A 24,528-nucleotide genomic window follows, 5' to 3' on the forward strand; every position below is an offset into this window, starting at 1 on the left:
TGGACTTCAGCACCAGGGTGGCAACTTGAAGGGCACCAGTGGTGTACAGGGAGAGAGTGAAGTGTCTGGCATCAAGGTGAGCAAAGGCCATTGTCCTTTTGCTGAGCCCTCCCCGCTGTCACAGAGCTGGTAGGCTGGTGCCATCTGTGAGACTCCATCAACCTGGCTAATACTGTGCAACCCACCTTAGAGATCCACAGAAGCTCTACCCCACCCAACTTACAGGCCCACCCAACCCGCTTTTCCATAAGAATGGCTCATCTTGGCTACTAAATCCTGTCAAACAAGCAACAGCTGGCTTCAGTGAGCCCTAGCAGCTGCCCGGTTAAAGTCACAGCTTGGCTGCACCTGGGAATGTCCAAGCCCAGCAAAAGTAGCAGCCATCTCATATTGCTTTACAGCTTAGGCAGGGTGCCCCAGGCAAAACACAGTGGGGGACTGACCTTGGCCTGAACCACCCAGGAAACCCAGGGCCAGTGCACCCAGTGGACAGCTACAGACCAGGTCTGAGTACGACCACCCTGCCCCTGCACAGCTGATCCTCCACGGAGGGTGGAGGTTGGTGGTCAGTGGCCACAGCCAGCCCTTGCAGCTAACTGGCCTGGGTAAATCCCCCCAATTGATCTGCCAACAGCAACAAAAGCTCAACAACAAGAAGAGGATGTATTCACACAAAGGGTGCACCTTGAGTACCTGGCTTGGGTAATGGGCAGACTGTGCCACTGGACCCTATAGGATGCCTACTACAACAGGCCACACTACCAAGACACAGAGTCATAGCAGCTCTACCTAATACATAGAAACAAACACAGGGAAGCTGCCAAAATGAGGAGACAAAGAAACATGGACCAAATGAAAGAACGGATTAAAACTCCAGAAAAAGAGCTAAATAAAATGGTGAGTAGCAATCTATCAGACACAGAGTTCAAAACACTCTTTATAAGGATGCTCAAGGAACTTAGTGAGGCCCTCAGCAGCATAAAAAGACCCAGTCAGAAATGAAGGGTACACTAATTGAAATAAAGAACAATTTACAGGGAAATAACAGTATAGTGGATGAAGCCAAGAATCAAATTAATGATGTAGAACATAAGGAAGCAAAAAACAACCAATCAGAACAACAAGAAGAAAAAGAATTTAAAAAATGAGGATAGTATAAAAAGCTTTTGGGACAACTTTAAGAAGTCCAATATTCTCCTCATAGAGGTGCCAGAAGGAGAAGAGAAAGAACAAGAAATTGGAAATCTATCTGAAAAAAGAGTGAAAGAAAACTTCCCTAATTTGGTGAAGGAAATAGACATGCAAGTCTGGGAAGCACAGAGAGTCCCAATTATGGGTGCAAAGAGGCCCACTCCAAGACATATCCTTATTAGAAGGCCAAAGGTTAAAGATAAAGAGAGACTCTTAAAAGCAAGAGAAAAGATGTTACTTGGGGAAAGGTTGCCACATGGGAAAGGGGTGTGAGGGAATGGGTTAAGAGGTGAAGGGATTAAGAAGTACAAATAGGTAGTTACAGAATAGCCATGGGGATGTAAATTATGGTATAGGAGATGGAGATGCCAAAGAACTTACACACTTGACCCATGGACATGAACAACAGGAGGGATTGTCTAAAGGTGTAGGGGTGCTGGGTGGAGGGGGTCAAAGGAGGAAAAATCAGGACAACTGATTTTTAGCTTAATCGTAAAATACAATTTTAAAAAATTTTATATATGTGTATATATGTATGTTTGTATGGTACTTCCCAGCATGCATTTCTGCTAGGGTTCTTCAGATTGGTCACGTCTCCCTGTATCTGCTGTACCACCACAGTCTCTACCCCAGCACCTCTTGGTTGGTTTGGGAGTAAGTAAATTCAGTAATAAGTTTACTCGCAGCTCCTCAACTCAGGTGGTAGGCAGGGCTGTGGTTTTCTTTATGGATCCCCACATCTCATCACACAGAGCTGATGGAGAGGTATAACCCATCTCCTTTCGCTGTATCTGTCTTAACTTAGTTTAAGTTCCTCTCAGCTTCTGACAGTATCACATTTCAGTCCTAGTCTTTTTGGTTTGGTCATGACTTTCTTTCTTTCCCTTCCTCTCTTGTCTTCATGAGGTTTTTAATGAAAAATTGGGAGTGTCTGCATCAGAAATAGCGAGTTCCTTATTTGAAGCAGAAATCCCCTGTGGAAGATTTTTAACAGTTCTATTTTTGTGTCCTTCTGCCAGAGTCAACTTGGATTCTGGAAAGATTTGGAAATAGAGCCCAGCCCTGTCCCACTGAAGGAGTGGTGGAATCAGGGAGAGGGGCAGTTGCCCACAAAGCTAGAACATTTGCAGGGCATAGGAGGCATCAAAATAAAATGGAACATTTGAAAGCAGTGTTTATTCTCAGGTCACTTCCGGGTCTCCAAGGCTGAGCCAGCGTAAATCTATGAAAGAAAACTCAGCAGCTTTTCCTGTTCATCTGGGAAGTGTTTTCTTCCCTCATGGGCAAACTGAACTGGCTGTTTTGGTAGGGAAATGACAAGACTGCATAATACCTGTTTTCCTACTTACAGGCAAATGAGACCTAGCAGGACAACAGGAAGCCTGGCTGCATGTCTGGCTTTCTCACTAGCTCACTGCAAATCCCTTACCTACTATACAGTAGCCCCCTCCAATCCACGAGGGATATGGTCCGAGACCCCAGTGGATGCTTGAACCTGTGGATAGTACTGAACCGGATATACATACATACACACACACCTATGATAAAGTTCGCTTTGTAAATTAGGCACAGTAGTAGATTAACAATGACTAGCAATAAAATAGAACAATTATAACACATACTGTAATAAAATTTATGTGAATGTGCGACCTCTCTGTCTCTCTCTCTCATAACAGGGGTAACAACTAAGTGACTAACGCACGTAGCACAGACAGCATGGATACACTGGACATGGGGATGATTCACATCCCGGGTGGACAGAATGGGATGGTGCAAGATTTCATTGTGCTGCTCAGAACTGCATGAAATTTAAAACTTAGGAATCGTTTATTTCTGGAATTTTCTTTCTTTTTTTTTTAAGATTTTATTTATTTATTTTTAGAGAAGGAAGGGAGGGAGGGAGAGAGAGAGAGAGAGAGAGAGAGAGAGAGAGAGAGAGAGAGAGAGAGAAACTTCAATGTGCGGTTGCTGGGGGTTATGGCCTGCAACCCAGGCATGTACCCTGGCTGGGAATCGAACCTGGGACACTTTGGTTCCCAGCCCGTGCTCAATCCACTGAGCTACGCCAGCCAGGGCTTATTTCTGGAATTTTCCATCCAATATTTTTGGACTGTGGTGGACTGTCGGTAATTGAAACCGCAGAAAGTGAAACCATGGATCAGGGAAGATGACTGTATCTTAGATTTTTTTATTCAGGTCCAGTCTGTCTATTCCCTTCCTGCACCATAAGATTTCTTAGTGTCCTTATATCTTAGCCTTGGAATTGCTCTCTTACCTGTGGTTAGCTTAACATTTTGATCTTATCAACTCTGAGATCAAAAGAATGGTTGTGTTTGAAGTCTGCAGGGCCATTACCTCTAACAGCTTAAGCAACTTCCACCTAGGGCTTGAGAAAACATATCATAGCTGTGCTGAATCCACAGCTTTGGTTGAAAGCCCATACTGTTTTTGGTTCATACTAAAAGCTAAAAGAGCTGTATCTGGCATTTCTTCTTTCACATGCTACTGGTGCGTACTGGGTAATATTATTATTATATTGATGTGGCTAGAGCTAGTGTAAACATAATCAAAAGAGTTATTGCCCTGGCTGAGTGACTTAGTTGGTTGGAACATTGTCCAACACACTAAAAAGAGTGCAGGTTCAATACCGCATCAGGGCACACACCTGGGTTTCGGGTTTGATCCCCAGTCGGGGCAAGTCTGGGAGGCAACCTGTTGATGTTTCTCTCCCACATCAATGTTTTCTTTCTTCCTTCCTTCCTCTTCCCTCCCCTCTCTCTAAAATCAATAAACATACCCTCAGGTGAGGATTAAAATTTTTTTTATTATTGTTTAAATATAGTTGTCTCCATTTTGGATTAAAAAATTTTTTTAAATGGTTATTCTTTCTAACCTCCTTAGACACTAGCTCCAGAGCACAGAACAAAGAATACAAGGCTGGCTTTCCTGGTGCGGAGCCACTTAGCAGTGGCCAGGCCTGCCCCAGGGAGGAGTGAGCCCCATGACCAGAGGGAGAATGGCTAAAGGCTGGGAGATGACATTCAGAAGGATTGTAGAAAGCCTTTCAGTGGGAAGACAGTTCAGCTGAGTCACTGCCAACAGCCTCCAGGATATTTTTCTTTTCTAATGACAGAGAAAAGGCATACAGGATAATTTCTTGTATGAAGGGTGTACAGGTGGAAATCGAAGTGTGCTTTTTAGTGCCTAGACCGGTATCAGGCATGGGCAGACATTCAGATAATGTTTGTTGAATGAATGAACATGAAACATCAGTGAAACTGTCATATGGGTCTCATGACTGTGAGCAATTATCAGCATTATCAGCACATCATCATCTTGTTTCTATGGTCACTGACCTGAGCAGAGGGGAATCCAGTTTGCCTTCACTTAAAGGGCAGAATACTTCAAAAACACAGACACGGACAAAACCCAGCTCACTAGAATTCCCAAGGTCACCAGTTCACAGGCAGTACCAGGAGTCGCTCAGATAACAAAAGAAAACCACTTCAGGAAATTTCAACACTGAACTCTAAGTTGAATATGGTACTCAGAGAAATGAGGTAGGTTAGCTGTATATTTATAAAGTTTATTGGAATATACTTTGATTTGTGCCCTACTGGAAACTTCTGTCTGTGGGAACTGAGGGATTAGGTGACGTAGGAAAACCTTTAGCAAGGCAGGCATTGAGCAGAGAGTGGAGGACCCAGCCAGCTCACCCACCAACCATTTGGGCCACCTCAGCGCTTTTTATTTTTTTTATCTTAATGACTCCAAAAGTTATTGGGTAGATTAATTAAGATAATGTGGAGGACTATTTAATAGATGTTTCTTTCCTCCTTTCCTCTGCCTTTTAGACAAAAGAATCATCGGAGCAGAGTAAAAACTTTAATAGACTGGTATACATGGAAGTGCTGGAGAAGGAGTGAGGCTGTTTTTAATTATATGTAAAATATATGTTTAATGCTATTTGTGGATCAAAATTATTATTACTATTGTCCCCCACACTTCTGTGAATAAGTGGCTAAAATTTGGACAAAAATGTGTCAGTAATTTACTTGCCAGGTGCTGAGCTGGAATAGATTCTTTCCTAAGATTACTTAGGCAGGTTTCCAAATTTGTCTGCATTGATTTAGCTTACACACTTAGCCTTTGATTAAATGTTTGCAATTTCTTGTTTCTCTAGATTCAAACTCCATCTCTGCTACTCCCTTTACTTTTAGAAGGATTTTAAGTTCCAAGGAAAAAAGTTGCTTTCATTAGTTTTGAATGCCATAGTGCTTGGGTGGGGCCCAGTCACACCCTCCACAAATCTGTGGACTAGAAGTTTAAATTTATCATGCTGTGGGATGCAAAATGAAACCATGTACCAAAGAAAAATGGTGAATGACTCACTCACATGTGATCTTCTGAGAGAGAGGGATGATTCAGGAAGAGTGTGCCACCAGGACAGCAAATCCCTTCACAGTGAACATTCTGATTGCCTGTCCTGGGTGTGGGTCAATGTTATGAAACTGAATGGAGGTCACCAAGTGAAGTTGGGATCTCAAGGACAGTATCTGGTACCAGGATACTGACATAGTGCCACATCCAGCAGGACCAGGGAAATTGGATTCATCAGCATATCAAGAAGGGATTCAACTGTGAGGGACAGGTTTCTATTTACAGGCTTACTACACACATGCACTCACACACAAACACAGACACTGCTAATTTATTTACATTGAGAAATATGATTGTTACTTAGACAAAAATCCTTATGCTCCAGTAGTTTGCAGACAGGTGAACATGGAACACTAGTCCAGAGGTTGCTTGGCATCCCTGCAAATAGAGCAATGTGTTTTAGATGGATAACATTCATCTTCACAGTGGGGAAATATCTGACCCTAGACCAGTAGACCCTGGACCACTTTTTCTTGAGAACAGGACTTTGAATAAAATTTCTGAGTAAGTCTCTTTGATACTTTTGTGTGGAGCTTGCACTGCCCTTGGACACAATTTTTAAAAATATGCTAATACATTTCAGTTAGTTGGCTTCAGCTCAGCTCAGGACCTAGTCTTTCTCATTGAAATGAGTTTGTATGTCTTTGTTTTGATGGTTATTTGCTGATTTTACTAATCTACTGCTTGGGGAATAATCTAATTTGCCTGCTTTCCAAATTCTGGGCATGTGGGGAGGAATGCACCATGTGGCTGTCTCTATGTTTCTGCAACATTACTTGAAACCAGAGGTTCTTGTTCCATGTACCTGCAGTCTGCCGTAAGGGCATAAGAAACTTTACACCAGAGAGTCATCACCTGGCTTTCAATTTCTGGCAGTGATAGAATAGGGTAATTTCTGGGATGGTGTAATAATTATTCTTCTACACATTCAGCCTGAGAACAATATGGATGTGCTCTTGACATACCTAATTTTTCTTTATTAATCCTTCGTAAAATATTTCTGCAAATTTTACTTATTATTCCCTGATGTAACTGCTATTGGAATAGGTCTCTTATGTTTTAGTTCCTAGCTTTCTTTCAGTTGCTCCAAAACTATGCCTTAAGCCCTGTCCGGGTAGCTCAGATGGTTTGAGCATTGTCCCCATATGCCAAGGTTGAGGGTTTGATCCCCAGTCAGGACACAGAAGAATCAACCAATGAATGCATCAATAAATGGAACAACAAATTTATGTTCTCTCTCCAAAATCAATAAATAAAAAAATAAATAAAACTTTGTCTTAAGATCTTCTGAAGCCCTATGATGAGTCCTCATTGCAGAATTCCATATTGTAAAGAAGTGACAGCCCTGGCTGGCATAGCTCAGTGGATTGAGTGTGGGCTGTGAACCAGGCATTCAGGTTCGATTCCCAGTCAGGGCACATGCCTAAGTTGCAGGCCATGGCCCCAGCAACCGCACATTGATGTCTCTCTCTCTCTCTCTCTCTCTCTCTTTTTCTCTCCCTTCCCTCTCTAAGGATAAATAAATAAAATCTTAAAAAAAAAAGAAGTGACAGCTTTCCACCCACATACTGCCTAACACTGGGATTTTTAGATGTTACAAACCTATGGTCCCTTCAGTCTTCATCTGTGTACCTTGAGGAGTCCTGATGCTTTAGGGTCACTTGAACCACACACAGTCCTGAGTGTATTTGCGTTTCATGGTGTCAAAGCCAAGCCACAGTTGTAGAATATTTTGCTCCACCTGTGAGCAACAAAGGAGTTTTTCAGCCCTGACAGCATTCTGAGTCATTGTGAACTTGGTCATGTGGTTCGGGTCATGGAACTGTGGGCTGCCCTTCAGAGAGAGGGAAAGAGTGAATCCAGGGGGCTGAGGGGGAAAGGGTCCCTGTATAGAATGCCCGGTGCTGCAGGGCCGTGGGGCACGTGGGAGGACTTACAAGGGAGCTTCTCGGCAAGAAGGGCCTTTTGTCCTTTAGGGGCTGACCATTTTGTGCAGTTAAGAAGGGGTCTGTTGAAATTGTGTATTAGGGGAGGGGTCCCCTCTCTCCACTCCTCCCTATCCTTGCCAAGAGTTACTGAGACCTTACTGAGTACCGGGTACTGTGCTAATAAGCATTTGTGTGGATTAACTTTACATGGATTATCTGATATCTATGAAAGAACTAGGGAGTACCACTTTTTATATCCATTGTTCTAATTAGAAACTACTTTGGTCCAATAAATAATAAATATTAACAGCTATCTCTATGTAAATGAGCTTATGCTGTGTGCTGTCCAAATTTCAAAACAAATTATCTGGCTGAAAGTACCCTGTGTTCAAGTATGATACATTTTTTTCCTTTAGTAAAATATTTCCAGCTCATTGAATAATAACTCTCAGTTATTCCGGGAAGCTTTGCTGAGACAGTCGTTCCACTTCTTGATGTGGTCGAAAGGACTGAAATATTTGTATCGAAGGCTGGCTTTTGTGGGAGGTGTCCCCTTTCCCTGCCCCTCACTCATCGTTTAGTCCAAAACTACATGGAAGCAAAGGGAGGGCCCTTGCTTCTAAAAGCTGTGTCTGCCAGGTTATCAACCAATCAGCACTTCAGTCCCACTCACATACTAACTACATTAATGATGCATATGGGAGCATTTTGATAACTTATATGATGTGACACAGAGTCTCTAGGTGAAAATGTGGCTAAGGCCCATGAAAGTCTCAAAAAGCCCTGCGCTTGGCTCACCCTAGCATGTTCTGGGCAGATGTGACAAAGGCACCCTTCCTGCCTCCAAAGATGGTCTTGGCTCTACCCCATCCCCATCTCATGCTGCTCTGGCCCTAGTTCTTGCTGCTTTTGTTCAAACACAGCAAGCTCATTCTTGCCTCAGAGCCCTTGCAGTACCTGCTCCCTCTTCCTGAAGCAGTTCTCCAGAACCATGATGAGCCCCGTCTTACTTAAGTCCTAGCTCGATGTTATCTCCTTGATAGCCCTGTCTAGTCCAGCTCCTTCCCGGTAACCTGACCACATCCTCCTCCAAACCAGCGCTCAGCAAACTTGTCTGTGAAGGGCCAGATATTAAATGTTTTCAGCTTTGTGAGCAGCACAGTTTGTCACCACGGTCAGTTCTGCATCGCAGCGTGAAAACAGCCTAGACGATGCGCGAACAAATGGCTGTGACTGTGCCTCAGTAAGTCTTCATCTGTGAACACCGAAACTTGAATTTCATATAACTTTCACATGTCACGAACTATTCTTTTGATTTTTTTTATCAACTACTGAAAATGTGAAAACTGTCCTTAGCCTGTAGGCTGTACAGAAACAGGATTTGGCCCATGAACTGATCCCTGCTCCCTGCCACGATCCTGTTGTATTTCCACCTTACTGGTGTCTGAATTATCTTGTTTGCTCACTTGTTTATATGTTGTCCATCTCTCCTGGCAGACTGTAAGTTCCTGGAAGGCAAGTTCTTTGTCTTATTCACTGTATCACCTCCCGCAACTAGAGCAGTGCCTGGAGTGTGGAGGGGCTTTATGAGTGTTTGGTGATTGGATGAATAAATCTATATTATTCCATGAGACACTAAATCCAGCAAAGTCCTCCTTCCACATCTCTCATGTGTGTCCTCTTCCAGAAACCACAACCTACACAGGTCTTTGTCCCTGCCTGTCTGTCCCTCTAGTATTATTGAAACTGAAGGGCAACCAAAGCCGGGGCTCGCGCTGTCTGTCACTGCTCAGCCAAAAAGCAGGCAGGGATTGGATTCTAATTGTGCTTTTATTAATATCAGCTGCCAGCAATCTGAGAAGGTGGTAGGTAAAAAAAAACCCCTAACATCCACCTTACCTTGAGCTTTCAGAAGTAAGTAGACATAGTGGAAACACAGGAATTTGGAAGCTGTTTCTTCTGGGAGGGGGAGCTAAAAGGGGAGTCACACAGAATCTTCTGCAGTGTTATCGCTCCTGTTTGCGTTAGCCATCTGTGCTTCCCCAGACAGCTGTGGTTTATGGCTGGGGAGGTTTCGTGCTCTCTGGTTAGGGAGGAGAGGTATAAGCCCTTTGCCCTCAGTTGTCCTTGCTCAGGGGAGATAAGGTCTTGCAACTCACCAGTTGGCTGTATATTGCTTAAACTGTTTGGCCTTGTTTGATTTTCTTATCTCAGTTTCCCCATTCCACTTGCCCAGGAATTTTCCTAGCTTCTTACTCTCTTGTCTCAGCATCTCAAGCCTTCTTGATCCCTTGGCTCCCTCCAAGCTACCCCACAGTATAGTCCTTATTTACTATGCTGTAAAGTATGTCTCTTACTATATCATTCTCTGCAAAACCAAAACCTTTTCACAATTTTCCTATCACCTACAGTATAAAGTCCAACTCCTCAGATGGACACTTACTAGTCAGTCGCCTGCCTGCTTTTCCAGCCTTATTTCTGAGCCTTCCCAGAGTGAGCCCTATGCTCCAGCGGCCTCATCTCCTCATTGTCTCTGAAGTCACTGCACCCTCCCACCTTTGCTCAGAGAGTGCACCAGTGCCTGTTAGCATTCCTCTCAGACAGGCGTTCCCCTATATAATACACAATAAGTCTGCAGTGAGTGATGGGAACCAGGAAGGATGGAGCTGAGCCTAGCCAAAGCCAGAAGATGAAAAGTGAATACGGACAAACTCGACTTAATGAGTAACAAAGTGGGTTATGGAGGATTTAGTTATTTGGGGGGGAATAACTGAATGGTGCTGCTTGGTAGGTTTGTTGGGGCTAGTGCTTTTCAAACTACTGTACAGACGACTATTTGAAGAATCTTGTTAAAATTCAGATTCTAGCCTTAGGTGTGGGGTAGGGTCTGAGATTTTGCATATTTTTAAATATACTTTATTGATTATGCTATTACAGTTGTCCCATTTCCCCCCTTTTATTCCCCTCTGCCCTGCACATCCCCTCCCACCTGCATTCCCCCCATTTAGTTCATGTCCATGGGTCATACATATCAATTCTTTGTCTTTCACATTTCCTGTACTATTCTTACCCTCCCCCTGTCTATTTTCTACCTACCATCTATGCTACTTATTCTCTGTCCTTTTCCCCTCACTCTTCCCCTCCCACGCCCCCACTGAAAACCCTCCATATGATCTCCATTTCTGTGGTTCTGCTCCTGTTCTAATTGTTTGCTTAGTTTGTTTTTATTGTAGGTTCAGTTGTTAATAGCTGTGAGTTTGTTGTCATTTTACTGTTCAAAGTTTTGATGTTCTTTTTCTTAGATAAGTCCTTTTAACATTTCATAATAAGGTCTGGGTGATATAAACTCCTTTAATTTGACCTTATCTGGAAAGCACTTTATCTGCCCTTACATTCTAAATGATAGCTTTGCTGGATAGAGTAATCTTGGTTGTAGGTCCTTGCCTTTCCTGACTTGGAATACTTCTTTCCAGCCCCTTCTTGCGTGCAAGATTTCTTTTGAGAAATCAGCTGACAGTCTGATGGGAACTCCTTTGTAGGTAACTGTCTCCTTTTCTCTTGCTGCTTTTAAGATTCTCTCCTTATCTTGAATCTTGGCTAATGTAATTATGATGTGCCTTGGTGTGTTCCTCCTTGGGTCCAACTTCTTTGGGACTCTCTGAGCTTCCTGAACTTCCTGGAAGTCCATTTCCTTTGGAAGTTTGCCTTCATTATTTGTTCAAATAAGTTTTCAATTTCTTGGTCTTCCTCTTCTCCTTCTGGCACCCCTACGATTCTGATGTTGGAATGTTTAAATATGTCCTGAAGGTTCCTAAGCCTCTCCTCATTTTTTTTGAATTCTTATTTCTTCATTCTGTTATGGTTGAATGTTTCTTTCTTCCTTCTGGTCCACACCATTGATTTGAGTCCCAGTTTCCTTCCCATCACTGTTGGTTCCCTGTGCATTTTCCTTTATTTCACGTACCATAGCCTTCATTTTTTCCTCTAATTTGTGACCATATTCAACCAATTCTGTGAGCATCCTGATTACCAGTGTTTTGAACTGTACATCTTCATTACTTAGTTTTATTTTTTCTGGAGCTTTGATTTGTTCTTTCATTTGGGCTCCCCCCTTTTTTTTTTGTCTCGGCATGTTTGTTACGTAGTAAGGGGTGGAGCCTTAGGTGTTCACCCGGGCAAATTTTGCATTTTTAACAAGCTCCCAGGTGATGTCCACACTTCTGAGTCTAGGATGATTCTTTGAGTATCAATAATCTAACTAAATTCTTACAAAAGGAGCCTTTTCCATAGCACTTAGATATGGAAACAGGGAATCAGTGGGCTTGCCCCCCAGAAGCCTGCCTGTGTATCATGAGCATGCCCAAGAGCCCTAGAAAACAATAAAGACATTTGCATGCCGAGTGACTGAGTCAATGTGTGATGATTGAATTCTTCTTGGTGAAGGAGGGGTTGCTGAAGAGAACTAAGGAGTGTGTTAGGCTGCAGCTTAAAGGAAGAAGCACCTTTAAGTCCTGAGATGGTGGCAGTGAAGGTGGCCATTGGGAAATGAAGAGTCTAATGTTGGTTGGGCTGCTGGCCTGTCCTCACACACATGCATGCACACACACAAATACACGCTGTTGTAGGCTGGAGAGCAGCACTTTCCCCTGGAAATAGCCAGATTATCCCTTCTCTCCAAGGAGGCACCTCTTCTGATCCATTAGAACATACAGTTCGGAACCTAGGTTTTGCTTGAGTACAAGTAATGTACTTCATTGTAACAAAATAATAGAATTGTTTCTGTAATGTGTATCTCCAAACAGAAGAGTGGTTAGGGAAGTATTCTGTTGGTGTAATAAACTTGCCTGTTCCAACAGTGTCTCTTTAATTATTAGCCTGGCTTTTGTATCTTTGACTAGCTAATAGCTGGCCTTTTGATGAAACTGGGTATTATTTCCTGATGGTTTAACTTCATGTAAATTGTAAGATATCCAGATTAATGATTTCCCCTCATCAGTAATTTTCCCTCTGCTTTTATCACAGAAGAACTTCTGCTTGGGTGACTGAACTCTGATCTTGGCAGAGAGTCATGGCCATGGTAAGTTGTGGAGTGCCTCGCCCTACCTGGTGCGAGCCACAGACAGGTACAGGATACTTACTCAGTGACAGTTGGCCTATACAAAGGCTTGTTTGTTCAACAGAGGGGAGGGAAGAGGAAATGAAAGGCAGTTCCTTTTTTAAAGCACCATTTTAATTTCTTTCCGGGGTGGTGAATAACTTGACCCTGAATATCGATTTAAAGAGAATCCTTTGAATCCTTCTAACATCCTGAAATACAGAATCAAGTTGTAGTTCATTACAAAAAAGTTAGGCAAAGAAAAGAAAAAATGAAAATCCCGTAGATACCTCCAGGACAGGAGTGCCATCCACATTTTGGTGCGACCCCATCATCACAGACTCATCAGGAAGGGTGCATCTCGCCATGTGTGCTTGTCATCTGCCCCTGCTTTTGGCTGTGACTGGACTCCTTCGAGCTTGGTTATCTGATCTTTGAGACAAGCAGGGAATCGGATCCCTTTGAGAATTCCATGAAGTTCGATGCTGAGATGGAAACTGAGCTTCTTAGCTGCAAACATGGCTCTGCCTAAGGCTGGCCATCTGCTCTTCCTCTCCCACCCAAATTAGGTTTTGGAATGGGCAGGTGATTCTGACCCTTGCCATTCTGGGAGGGAATAATAGAAGTAGAACCTTATATCTGGAGAGAAACTAGAGATCCTGCCAGATCTAGATGCCTTCTTTTAGGAAGCTAGATGTGTAAACTATCCTGAACAAATAGTAATATACTCTTAAATTTCTTTTTATGTTAGACATTCTAGAACTTTCTTCATCATCCCTAATAGTCAAAGGCTTACTCATGCCTGTTTAAAATCACTTATGTTTTAATTTAAAAATTCATTTCTTCTTGATAGATTCTCCCTAGACACGGAGAACATTACTTAGGATGGTTTACAGTGTCCTTACTTTTTGCCAGACATGGTACTTGGCTCTGGGAACTCAGAATTCATGGGACACTCCTCCTGTCCTTAACAAGCTCACAGCCTTCCTACATGTGATGACTGCAATCAAGTGATCCTCTGATGTGCTTTCCACTCAAGGAGGATTGCCTCAGAGCTTTCATCTTTTCTCCTAGGACCTGTTTCCCATTATGACTGTTACTTATTGAACAGATAAAGGAAGTTTTTAAAGGAAATGAAAAACACACAATGGTCACAATATTGTAATTCCCCATTATGTTCCATCATTTTTTTTTATTTTATTTTAATCATTGTTCAAGTACAGTTTTCTCCCTTTTACTCCCATTCCAGCCCAACATCATCTTATTTTAGATGCTTCTCACATGTATCATGGTTTTTAAATATTGTATTAGTAATAAAAAGCATAAATAACAGTTTATTATGTATTTAATCTTCACTATGCTAACATGTTGATATTACATTTTGTAGCTGATTAAAATTACTCTAGATGGTGAAAGTATGGATGTTTAAAAAAAAATTTTTCATTTATTGATGTTAGAGAGAGAGAGAGACATAGCTATTTATTGTTCCACTTATTTATTCATTCATTGGTTGATTCTCACATGTGCCCTGACCAGGGATCGAACCCATAATCTTGTTGTATGGGGATGACACTCTAACCAACTGAACTACCTAGCCAGGGCTGCAAGTATGGATGTTTTAATTTTCTTCTTAAATTAAAAAAAAATTTTTTTTCCTGTCTGACCAGTGTGGCTCACCTGGTTGGTCATTGTCCCACGAAGTGAAGGATTTCTGGTTCCATTCCCAGTCAGGTCACATGCCTAGGTTGTGGGTAGGTTCCCTGGTCTGGGCGCATATGGCAGGTAGTCAGTGGATGTTTCTCTCTCACACTGATGTTCCTTTCTCTCTTTACCCCTCCCTTCCCTTCTTTCTAAAATTAAATAAATAAAAAATATTTAAAAAAATGTTTTCCTAATCTCTACAATGATTATATAATATGTTTCTAAAAGGGACAAATGTTTTAAAAGCTGTTGTACTCAAGTATTTTGTTAAAATTTTATAGAGGCATAATTTACATACAATGAAATACAGAGCTCTTAAGGTTACTGGTAGATGAGTTTTGACAAATATGTGTACCGTGTAATCTATTCTCCCATTAAGATAGAGCATTTCATCACTCCAGGCAGTTCATTCATGCCCCTTCCAGGTCCCCACTCTGCTCCTCACCCCACACCGGACAAGCAGCCACTTTTCTGATTGTTATCACCATAGATAGTGGTGGTTTTGCCTGTTCTAGAACATCCCATAAATGTAAACATATAGCATGTACTCTTTTGTGTCTGGCATCTATTATTCAGCATTATATTTTTTTGCAATCCATCCACTATAATTATCAACATTTTGCAATCCATCCATGTTGCTATAATTATCAACATTTTGTTCCTCCATTGCTTTTTATTGCTGATTAGTATTCCATTATATTGTATTCCAGTCTTTTTGATTTTGATCATCTTCATTATCATTTTAATAACTGAATAATATTTCATTGATTGTGATGTAACACCCATTTCTAGCTATTCATTTTTGTCATTCTTCACTACATTCTTCCTATTTCCTTTGCCTGCTGCCACAGAAACTTTCCTGGGGCAGTAACCTCTGCCTTCCCAGAACAAATAATGGTACATTATACCTTGGAATTTAATCAATATGGTTATTTTAGGGGTAACAGGAACAGATTTCCCAAGCTTATCTTCTTCCTGGGGGGAAAAGGGTGACTAAGAATGCTAATTGATAAGCTAAACCACCTTTGCAAATCCCTCTTATCACTTCATCTTGTTAGATATTAATTTTAATCCCTTAGTAGTTTCCCTCAGTAATGCAGTTTGCTTTAAAGTTGAATGTGTTTGAATACCATCCCTTTTTTTCTTCAACACTGGCGTTTCAAAAGAACCTTGTAAAACATTCAACTCAAGAAGTTGTTTCATGGTAGGGCCAAGGGCTGAACTAGGCCATGTTGGAATTTTGATAGCAAATCACCAATATGCTTTTTACTGCTGATTTGTAGTAGAAGGAAATAATTGCCTGTGTTAATTTCCTAGGGCTGCATAACAAAGTACAGCAGCCTGGCTGACCTAATAGAAACTTGTTTTCTCACAGTTCTGGAGCCCAGAAGTCCAAAATCAAGGATTGGCATAGCCACAATCCCTCTGAAATTTATGGGGGACTCCTTCCTTTTCTTTATAGTTTCTGGTGGTTTCCTGGTAATCTTTAGGTGTTCCCTGGCTTGCAGCTGCTCAACTCCCATCTCTGCCTTAATCGTCATGTGGTGTCCTCCCTGTGTGTCTCTGTCTTCATATGCTGTTTTCTCATAAGGACACCAATCATATTGGATTAAGGACTCAACCTACTCCAATAAGACCTCATCTTCATTAAATTAATTGTATCTACAATGACCCTACTTCTAAATAAGATCACATTCTGAAGTACTGGGGTTAGGACTGCAACATATCTTTGGGTTTGTTTGTTTGTTTGTTTTTTGGTTGGGGGTACAATTCAACTCATAATAGCGCCCAAGGAAGTTAATGTCACAGATTCTACTTTCCTCTGTCAGGTGTATGAGAATGATGACTACATGCTGGATGCTGACCATGTCTAGGAGGTGAAAGCCTGGTCTTTCAGCAGATGAGGCCCACATTCTCTTGTACATGAGGCTTTTTTGGTGGGCTTGGTGTGGGCTAGAGTGGGTCTGAGAAGTGCGGGCCAAGGTGGACTAGCTCAAAGAGCTCAAGTCTGACTAGACTAGAGAACTAACTGCCTTAGAGTATGGAAATTCTCCATGGCTTTAGATGGTCCATATTCCATCACTGAATCAAATTAAACCATTAGAAAGCCTTAGATCTATTCTACATGGGTTTTGCCACCGTGGACAAATGCTGTATTCTGGATCTTGCTTTGGCATTATCTCATAGGTTTGCATTAGGGATTTTAACACACACACACGAATGAATCTCACAATTATGTTTATTGTGGAAATGTTGAAGCCATATTTGATGTTGATGATGATAATAGCCACTGAGTTTGTTTGAGAGTTTACTATTTGCTGGGTTCTGTGCTAAGTACTTTGCTATATTATCTGGCTTCATTATTACAACAACCCTCTGGGTTGCTATCATTATTCTTAATATACAGGTGAGAAAAACAAAACTTCCCCTAGAGCACAGGTGGCAAACACAAGGCCCGTGGGCTGAAAGCAGCCCTCCACCTTGTTTTATTGGGCCCAGTGCCTTGTTTCTGCCTTGTGGCAGTGCCAAACTCTCGCTTAGCTGTTAAGGAGTAGTTACATTTATACAGTCCTAAAATTACATTCAACCCTTTGAAGGCAACCATGAGGCTGATGTGGCCCCTGGTGAAAATAAGTTTGAGACCCCTGCCCTAGACCATACAGCTAGAAAGGGTTGAGGCCAAGATTCAAACTCCAGTCTATCCCACTCCAATTTCTGTGTTTCTTCCCACTAAGCTTTACTACTTCTCATTATAGTCTATAAAAAAGTAAAAGAGCCCTGGCTGATGTGGCTTCATGGATTGAGCGCCAGCCTGTGAACCAAAAGGTCACCAGTTTGATTCCCAATCAGGGCACCTGCCTGAGTTACAGGCCGGGTCCCTGGTTGGGGGCGTGCAAGAGACAACCAACTGATGTTTCTCTTGCAAACATAGATGTTTCTCTCCCTCTCTTTTTCCCTCCCTTCTACTCTCTCTGAAAATAAATAAGTAATTTTTTTTAAAAAAGTGAAATAGAATACAGTATCATCATCAGACCTAAAGATGTTAACACTGATTTTTTTAATGTCAATATTGTCAGTGTTCAAATTTCCAATTGTCTCATAAATGCATGTTTTTTTATTCTTTTTTTTAAGATTTTATTTATTTATTTTTAGAGAGGGAAGGGAGGGAGAAAGAGAGAGAGAGAAACATCAATGTGCGGTTGCTGGGGGCCGTGGCCTGCAACCCAGGCATGTGCCCTGACTGGGAATCGAACCTGCGACACTTGTTTTTTTATTCTTTGATTCAGGATCAAAATAAGGTTCACCCGTTGTGATTATTGATATTCCTTTTTAGTCTCTTTTTAGCTATAGTTCCCCTCCATCTCTCTCTTTTCTAATTCTCCTTGTAATTTATTTGTCTACAACCCTGTGGTGTGGGTTAACATTTTCCTCTCTCTTCAGCTTACTATAAGTTGGCATTTGGTTCTAGAGGTTTGATTGGATTCCGGTTTGACTTTTTCCCTTTGTGTGTGTGAGTTGACGGGGATGGACAGGGTGGGGACAAGGTTACTGCGTAGGTTGTTGTGTAACTTACTTTGCCTCTTCCTCTTTGCCTCTGTCTTGCTGCTCCCATAAAAGCCAGTTTCAGCCTCAGGGCCTTGGCTTTAGCTGCTTCCTCTGCCTGCAGCACTTGCCCTCACTGAGCTTTGCATGGTCAGCTGCTTTATGTCATTCGGATCTCAGCCTAAATGTCATTCCACAGAGCAGCCCCTCCAGGACCCCTCTCACCACCGGGCACTTGGTGGAACGTTTGTTGGCTTGTTTGCTATCTGCCCTCTGTCCCTGCCCCCCAAACTGGAATACCAGCTCCACAGAAGAAAAAGCCTCATCTCTCATGGTCCCTACTGTATGCCCAGTACCTAGCCCACTGTAGGTGCTCAGCAAATTTTGCCTAATGAGATGCCTCCGTCTTGGTAAGATGTTGCCTCTCGGTCACCTCTTTCTCTGTGTTTAGGAGACCAAAGGAGGCACCATCAAAGCTGCTTCAGTATTCAATGCCACTGAAGATGCCCAGACCCTGAGGAAGGCCATGAAAGGGTTTGGTAAGTGCCCTGCCCCCTTGCATATGACGTGTCACAGAGTCTTACAGAGGGTGCTGTGTCCACTGGCCTTTGTGAATAGGTCTCACTCTCAGAAAACACAGTGGGAACAAGTTGGCTTTCCAGGAAAAATCTGATGGAAGGGCGCAATTACTCATTTTACTACAGAATTTTTAATTTAATGTTCTCATTCTCTACATTCCCAATTATTTCAACCTGTTTTGCATTATAAGATTTTAAAATCGATATGTAAATATTTAGAAATGTATTTATTTTCCACTTAGTGCTAGATGTGGGTAGTGCCATAAGGTTCACAAAGCACTTTCACAAATATTATCTCAACGGTTATGCACAGTGACCCTGTGGTTTAGTAAAATCAGCTATTCCTACTGTTATTTTCACCCCATTTTACAAATGTGAAACTGAGACCCAGAGAAGTGAAGTAACACAGTAAGTAGAACTGAGCCATGAGTCACATAGTAAGTAGAACTGAGCCATGAGTCACACTCAACAGAGCCCAGTGCTGAGCCTGGGCTTGCCCATGGAAGTCCACACTTTTTCCCCTGAGCCCCTCTGCCTGTTGCTGTGATTAACACAGCTATGCAGTACCAGCGTGCAGTATATGGGATTTTACGTGCGAAGGCTATGTATACATAACCAGAAGGGCTTATCATCCAGTGAACTACCTTCCATTTAGCTCCCCCAGGGCAAAGGCTTCATGCCAGGTGAGCACGGTCAAGCTGGGTGCACTGCAGGCTACCCTGGCCTAGGTCCTTGCCTGGGTGGACACTTGGCCAGAGAACTGCTTCCTGGTTGTAGCTGCTATTTTGAATCTCCTTGAGTTGTAGATTAAAATATTGACCATGTATTTCTAAGAACAGTTCTTTTTACTTAGCCCCAGTGCTCCTAACTGCAACAGCAACGATAACAATAATAGTGAATATGTATTAAGCTCTACTATGTGTTAGGCACAATGTACTCCGTGGATTACCTGTTTTGTTTTGTTTTGTTTTGTTTAAACTTTTAAGATTTTATTTATTTATTTTTAGAGAGGGAAGGGAGGGAGATAGAGATAGAGAGAGAGATAGAGAAACATCAATGTGTGGTTGCTGGGGGTCATGGCCTGCAACCCAGGCATGTACCCTGGCTGGGAATCGAACCTGGGACACTTTGGTTCCCAGCCCGCGCTCAATCCACTGAGCTACACCAGCCAGGGGGATTACCTGTTTTGATCCCCATAGCCATTTTACTGGTGAAAACGTTGACATGGAGGGAGGTTTGCTAACTTGCCCAAGGTCTCAGAACTAGTCAGGGTTAGAGTCAGGATTCTAGGCAATCCCAGGTAGTCTGACCTCAGAGCTGGAGCGGGAACCACTGTGCCACCGTGCTGCCCAGCTCTGAACAGAACATTGGTCTAAATCTATGTATTTATCTCCTCATTTTCCCCTTTTCATACATAAAATGGAAAATGTATTTGGCCCACTCTTTTTTTCAGGCTAATCCTGATTCTTTGGTATATGTCAAAAACGGCATAATTCATAACGTGGACCACATGGCATTCAGAATTCTCAGAATCAGAGCCAATGCTTTTTAGGGCCTGCTGTGTGGGGGCAAATGCAAGGTGGATGGGCGGAGAAGACAAGAGTTGTAACACCTAGTCCCTGGGGTCAACTAGTCCATGGGCACTGGTAGTCAAGGCAAATAGGAAAATAACTAGGACCACTTCATGGTACGACAGCTATAGGAGAGGCACTAATATTAATCTTATTGGTTATCTTAATCTGATTCAGAGAGGAGACCTGAACCCCTGCATTGTACGTGGGAGCTTCAGGAAAAACTTCCTGAAGAATGTAGAATTTGAGATGGGCCTTGGGAAATGAGTTGGATTTTAATAAATAGAGCTAAGAGAGAATGTGTCTCAGGTTTAGGGAATAGTATGAGCAAAGACATAGGGTAAGTGTCTGGATCATCCCATTTTCCAGTTAACTGAGGCCCATGGGAGTCATGGTAAATACGTGGAAAGGGGGCTTGTAGCAGGAGGTACTTGCAAAGCAGGAGTTGGCTGGTTGGGAACTGCCTGAGCAGTCAGTTAGCAAAGGTACCAAAGTGGGGTCCTGGAGTGCTACTGAGAAAGCCAGCTATAGAACACAGGCATGGGGGTAGGGTGGCCCAAAGGCATTGACCAGGAAACAACCAATGCCAGAACCATGATGCTAAATGGAGGGGGTTAGGGATACATAAACCAATAGACTGGTAGTGAAGGAAGTCAAGAGAATAGGGTATAGTACAGTTGGGTCAAGTACAATAGTTCAAAAGTTTAGCCTATGGATTCGGCTGCCTGATATCCTTTTATATGGATCTTTCTTTAGAGTAGTGAATGCAATGTTGTAGAGAGTCTCAAGTGCCAAACTGCCTATAATAAAGCCAGCAAACAGCAAGTAAAGCCCTTGTGTATTCCTGGGCAGGGGAGGGACACTGTGAGTTTTTCTTTATAGGAAAATGAATCTGGCAAAACTTCAGAAAAATCAGTTAGAAGGTAAGAATACTAGTTGGCAGACTTGCAGTTGTTTAAGAAAGAACCATGAAGTCCTAAATGGGAGTGGGAGTGGTAGGAATTCAAAAGAGGGAACAGATGAAAAAAGGTAGCAGGGCTAGATTTTGCACAATTTGGCAGGAAATTTGAATGTGGAGGAAGAAAGAGGGTAAAAAACCAAAGCTATTTCAAGGATTTAAACTTGACTGACTGGAAAAGAGTGTTGTCTCTCACAGAAAATAGGATAAGCAAAAGGCAACGAGCCTTCTCTCCCCAGCTGAGATTTCTGAAGGGGAAAAGAATGGTTGTATCTATTACCCTCTTTAAACAAAAGAGAGAGAGAACAGAAAGTGGGTACCTGAGGTATGTAAACAAACTTCTGTGGCTTCTTCCCTATACCTCACATTTTTCTGGATTTCTGATTTCACGAAGAATAACCGTGGAGAATCTATGTTTTTCATTTCTCCCTGAAACATTTCAGTAGAAGAGTCTGCATTCGACACAGCTCCCCGCACAGCACAATGAGGAAACACAAAACTCACGAAACGTATATGAGCATCCACCTGTTACTAAGATGAGGGACCAATTTGAGAAATCAAAATAAATGACCCTGTAAAAAAGCTGCTGCAAAAACAGGCAAACACAACTTAGAACATTTCTAATTTGTAATTCATATTGTAGTTTGGGTAGTATATTGCATCATGCAAATTTATGGGCCATTATAAAAAAAGGAGCCATATGAGATCAGGAAACACAGTTTGGAAATGGAAAACACAGTTAATGATATTAAAACTCAGTAGATGCTGTGAGCAGCCAATTTAGACTCTGCAAAGTGCCAGATTGGTAATTTGAAGGACAAATTTGAATTGTTTCAGAACTCAGAGAAAATTATGAAGAGAGTAAAAACAAGAAAAGAAAAAGTTAGAACATGGAAATAGATACATGAGATCCGAAAGACAGGAGAATTCCTGAGGAACGGGAAGAGTATGCTCCCAGTCAGTGCTCAGTGCCTAGTAGGTGCTGGGCATTGTGCTGAGTCAGCGATTTTTAACCTTTTGTGATTTCATGGCACACAGAAACTAATTACTAAAATTCTGCAGCACACCAAAAATGTATATTAGATTTTTTGCCAATCTGACAAAAAGAGACATAATTTTGATTGATCTACAAACAAAATAATAATAGTAATCACCTACTCTTTTTGCGCCAGAGTGACTTTTTAAAAAATCGGGTGCCTATAATTGTATGTAAAGATTGCTGGTACCAAGAATTAACCAATCAGACACAACGTTGTGCAACATGACCAGTAAGATACAAATGTATTAAATGGTTCAAGATAGGGCATTCACATCCAACAGCTATTGTTGTGTTGGCTATTGTCATTTTTTTATTTGACAATCTGAGGGAGTAAAGGGCAGTGCCCCTAGCTAAATAGTCAGGTACCTCATGTTTTAAAAATTCTTGCAGCTCACCAGTTGAAAACCACTGTGCTATGTAATTCACTTAATTGTTCTATTTAACACCTGGAGCAGCTTTATAATCACTGACATTTATAGAAAAGGAAACAAATACTCAGAGAAGTTAACTATTTTGTTTGGTGGTATGTAGGTAATTAAAGGAGAGGGTGAGACTCAAAACTGGTGTCGGTTTCCCCCCAAAATGGACAACCCCCCTGAACAAACCTCTTTTCTTAGAAAGCTCTCTGTGTGTGTTCGGGTGGCTTCGCTTTCTGCAGAGGAACCCATTTCTCGTTCCTCTCTCAGATTGCACTCACTCACTGTCTTTGCTCCCTTGCCAGGCACCGATGAGGACGCCATTATCAATGTCCTTGCCTACCGCAACACGGCCCAGCGCCAGGAGATCAGGACAGCCTACAAAACCACCATCGGCAGGGTAGGTCACAGTCTTCCCACTCTGGATTCCTGAGGTCGCCCTGTCTTTTTGAAAGATAGATGCTTTGCCCTATTTAAAGGTAGTCTTGAAATAAAACAGTTTCAACAGGCTTCCCGACCTGTTCTTAGCAAGAAGTGATTTCAGGGAGCTGTTGATGCACACACAGAGCTCAGGGCCCAGCTTGGTCTCCTCCTACCCAAGTCCTCTTGGGGACCTGGTTGTTGTATGGACTTACCCAGCAGCCTTTGAACACCGGGCAGGGCTGAGCTTCCAGTGTTGCTTCCCTAACCCTGATTAGGCTCCTTTTAGGCCACTTCACACTGACTAAAATATTTAAGTTCAGCTTGTTTTAAACAGGCTCTCCTAGGATTCAGGGTCTATTCTGCCTCTTCCACATAAACCCATCTGTAGCATATATGCATTCCTTTGATGATTCTCAGTTGAGGAAGAGCACTCAGATTCTAGAATGGGGCTGATGTGTTTGTGTATGTGTGTATATATAATTTATTAACGCATGCATTCAGCGGTTGTCTACTCACCATGTTTTGCCCTTCTGTTTGAATCCCACACCCCTCAGGAGACCTCTCCCAGTCTCCATTTTCAATGACTCACTCACCAGCGTCATTACACCCTGTCTTCCCACATCACTGAACACCTATCTGTGCGATTAGCAAGAATCTTTTCATTGAGGGAACACCAATGAGTTCTCCATGTCTCAGAGTACAGGAACTCTGATAAGTATTTCTGTTCTTGAGATACTTTACAACCAGTAGACTGTGGCTTCTACTCAAAGACAGGCATTAAACTACTGGGCAAGACAGGGACAGGGCTGGCTCAGCTGTCTGGAGCATCCACATGCAGACCTTGCAGGGCATCCCATAGGGAATGGGATTATCCATAGCTCAGACTATCTTCTGAGCATTAAACTCTTCTCCATTCCCAAAGAAATTTAATGGGCACAAATAGGCATGAATGCCCATGTGATGTGGGAACTAGACACCTAAAGCATGTTGCCATACACACTTGGGATCAATTATTCCAAACTTCAGGACTAAGCTAACCTAATGGCAGTTTGTTGAGATGACCAATCTTAATGGATCAAGCACTAATTCATTCATTCATTCATTCACTCATTCATCCATTCATTTCATATGTGGATATAACACCAAAATATTCACAATATATTGAAATACTGTGTAATGGAATCAGGTTTGTGAGGTTCAGAGATCTGGACTTGAATAGTAACTTAGCTCCTTATTGGTTGGCTGCTCTTAAGCTGGTTCTTAAACTCTCTGACCTAGAAATGTGAATAAATGTCTTTAGAATTTATTACTTTGTCCAAATAATTACATTTCTTTTTAGGAATTGAGCCTTAAGAAATAATTATGAGTGACAAAAGAGATACAACTAAATGCCTGTGTATATGACATTAGAAAGACAAACAGGGAACTGGTTACAGGAATTATATTGCATCTACATACGGAAATTTCTGCAGCTATTAAAAGTGTCATAGGTGAAGACTCAGATACAGACAGCAGAATGGCAGTTGACAGAGGGTTGGGGGTTGGGGGGCTGGGTGAAAAAGGGGAAGGGATTAAATACAAATTAGTAGTTACAGAATAGTCACAGAGATGTAATTACAGCATAGGGAATATAGTCAATAATATC

General features: G+C 42.1%; 1 protein-coding gene across 2 annotated transcripts in view; it reads left to right on the forward strand.

The window, feature by feature from the left end:
• Window positions 1-24,528, forward strand: part of ANXA4 (annexin A4) — a 65,648-nt gene that overhangs the window by 15,772 nt on the left and 25,348 nt on the right. For both annotated transcript variants that reach the window (XM_045827945.1, XM_045827946.1), the window contains exons 2-4: window positions 12,582-12,636; window positions 18,350-18,437; window positions 22,766-22,860. In XM_045827945.1, coding sequence (XP_045683901.1) covers window positions 12,628-12,636; window positions 18,350-18,437; window positions 22,766-22,860 — 192 coding nt within the window. In that variant the 5' untranslated portion in view covers window positions 12,582-12,627. The remainder of the gene's footprint in view (window positions 1-12,581; window positions 12,637-18,349; window positions 18,438-22,765; window positions 22,861-24,528) is intronic.

The sequence above is a fragment of the Phyllostomus hastatus genome, unplaced genomic scaffold (assembly GCF_019186645.2).
Source record: "Phyllostomus hastatus isolate PE091 unplaced genomic scaffold, TTU_PhHast_1.1 phas_scaffold_78, whole genome shotgun sequence".
Classification (NCBI taxonomy): domain Eukaryota; kingdom Metazoa; phylum Chordata; class Mammalia; order Chiroptera; family Phyllostomidae; genus Phyllostomus; species Phyllostomus hastatus.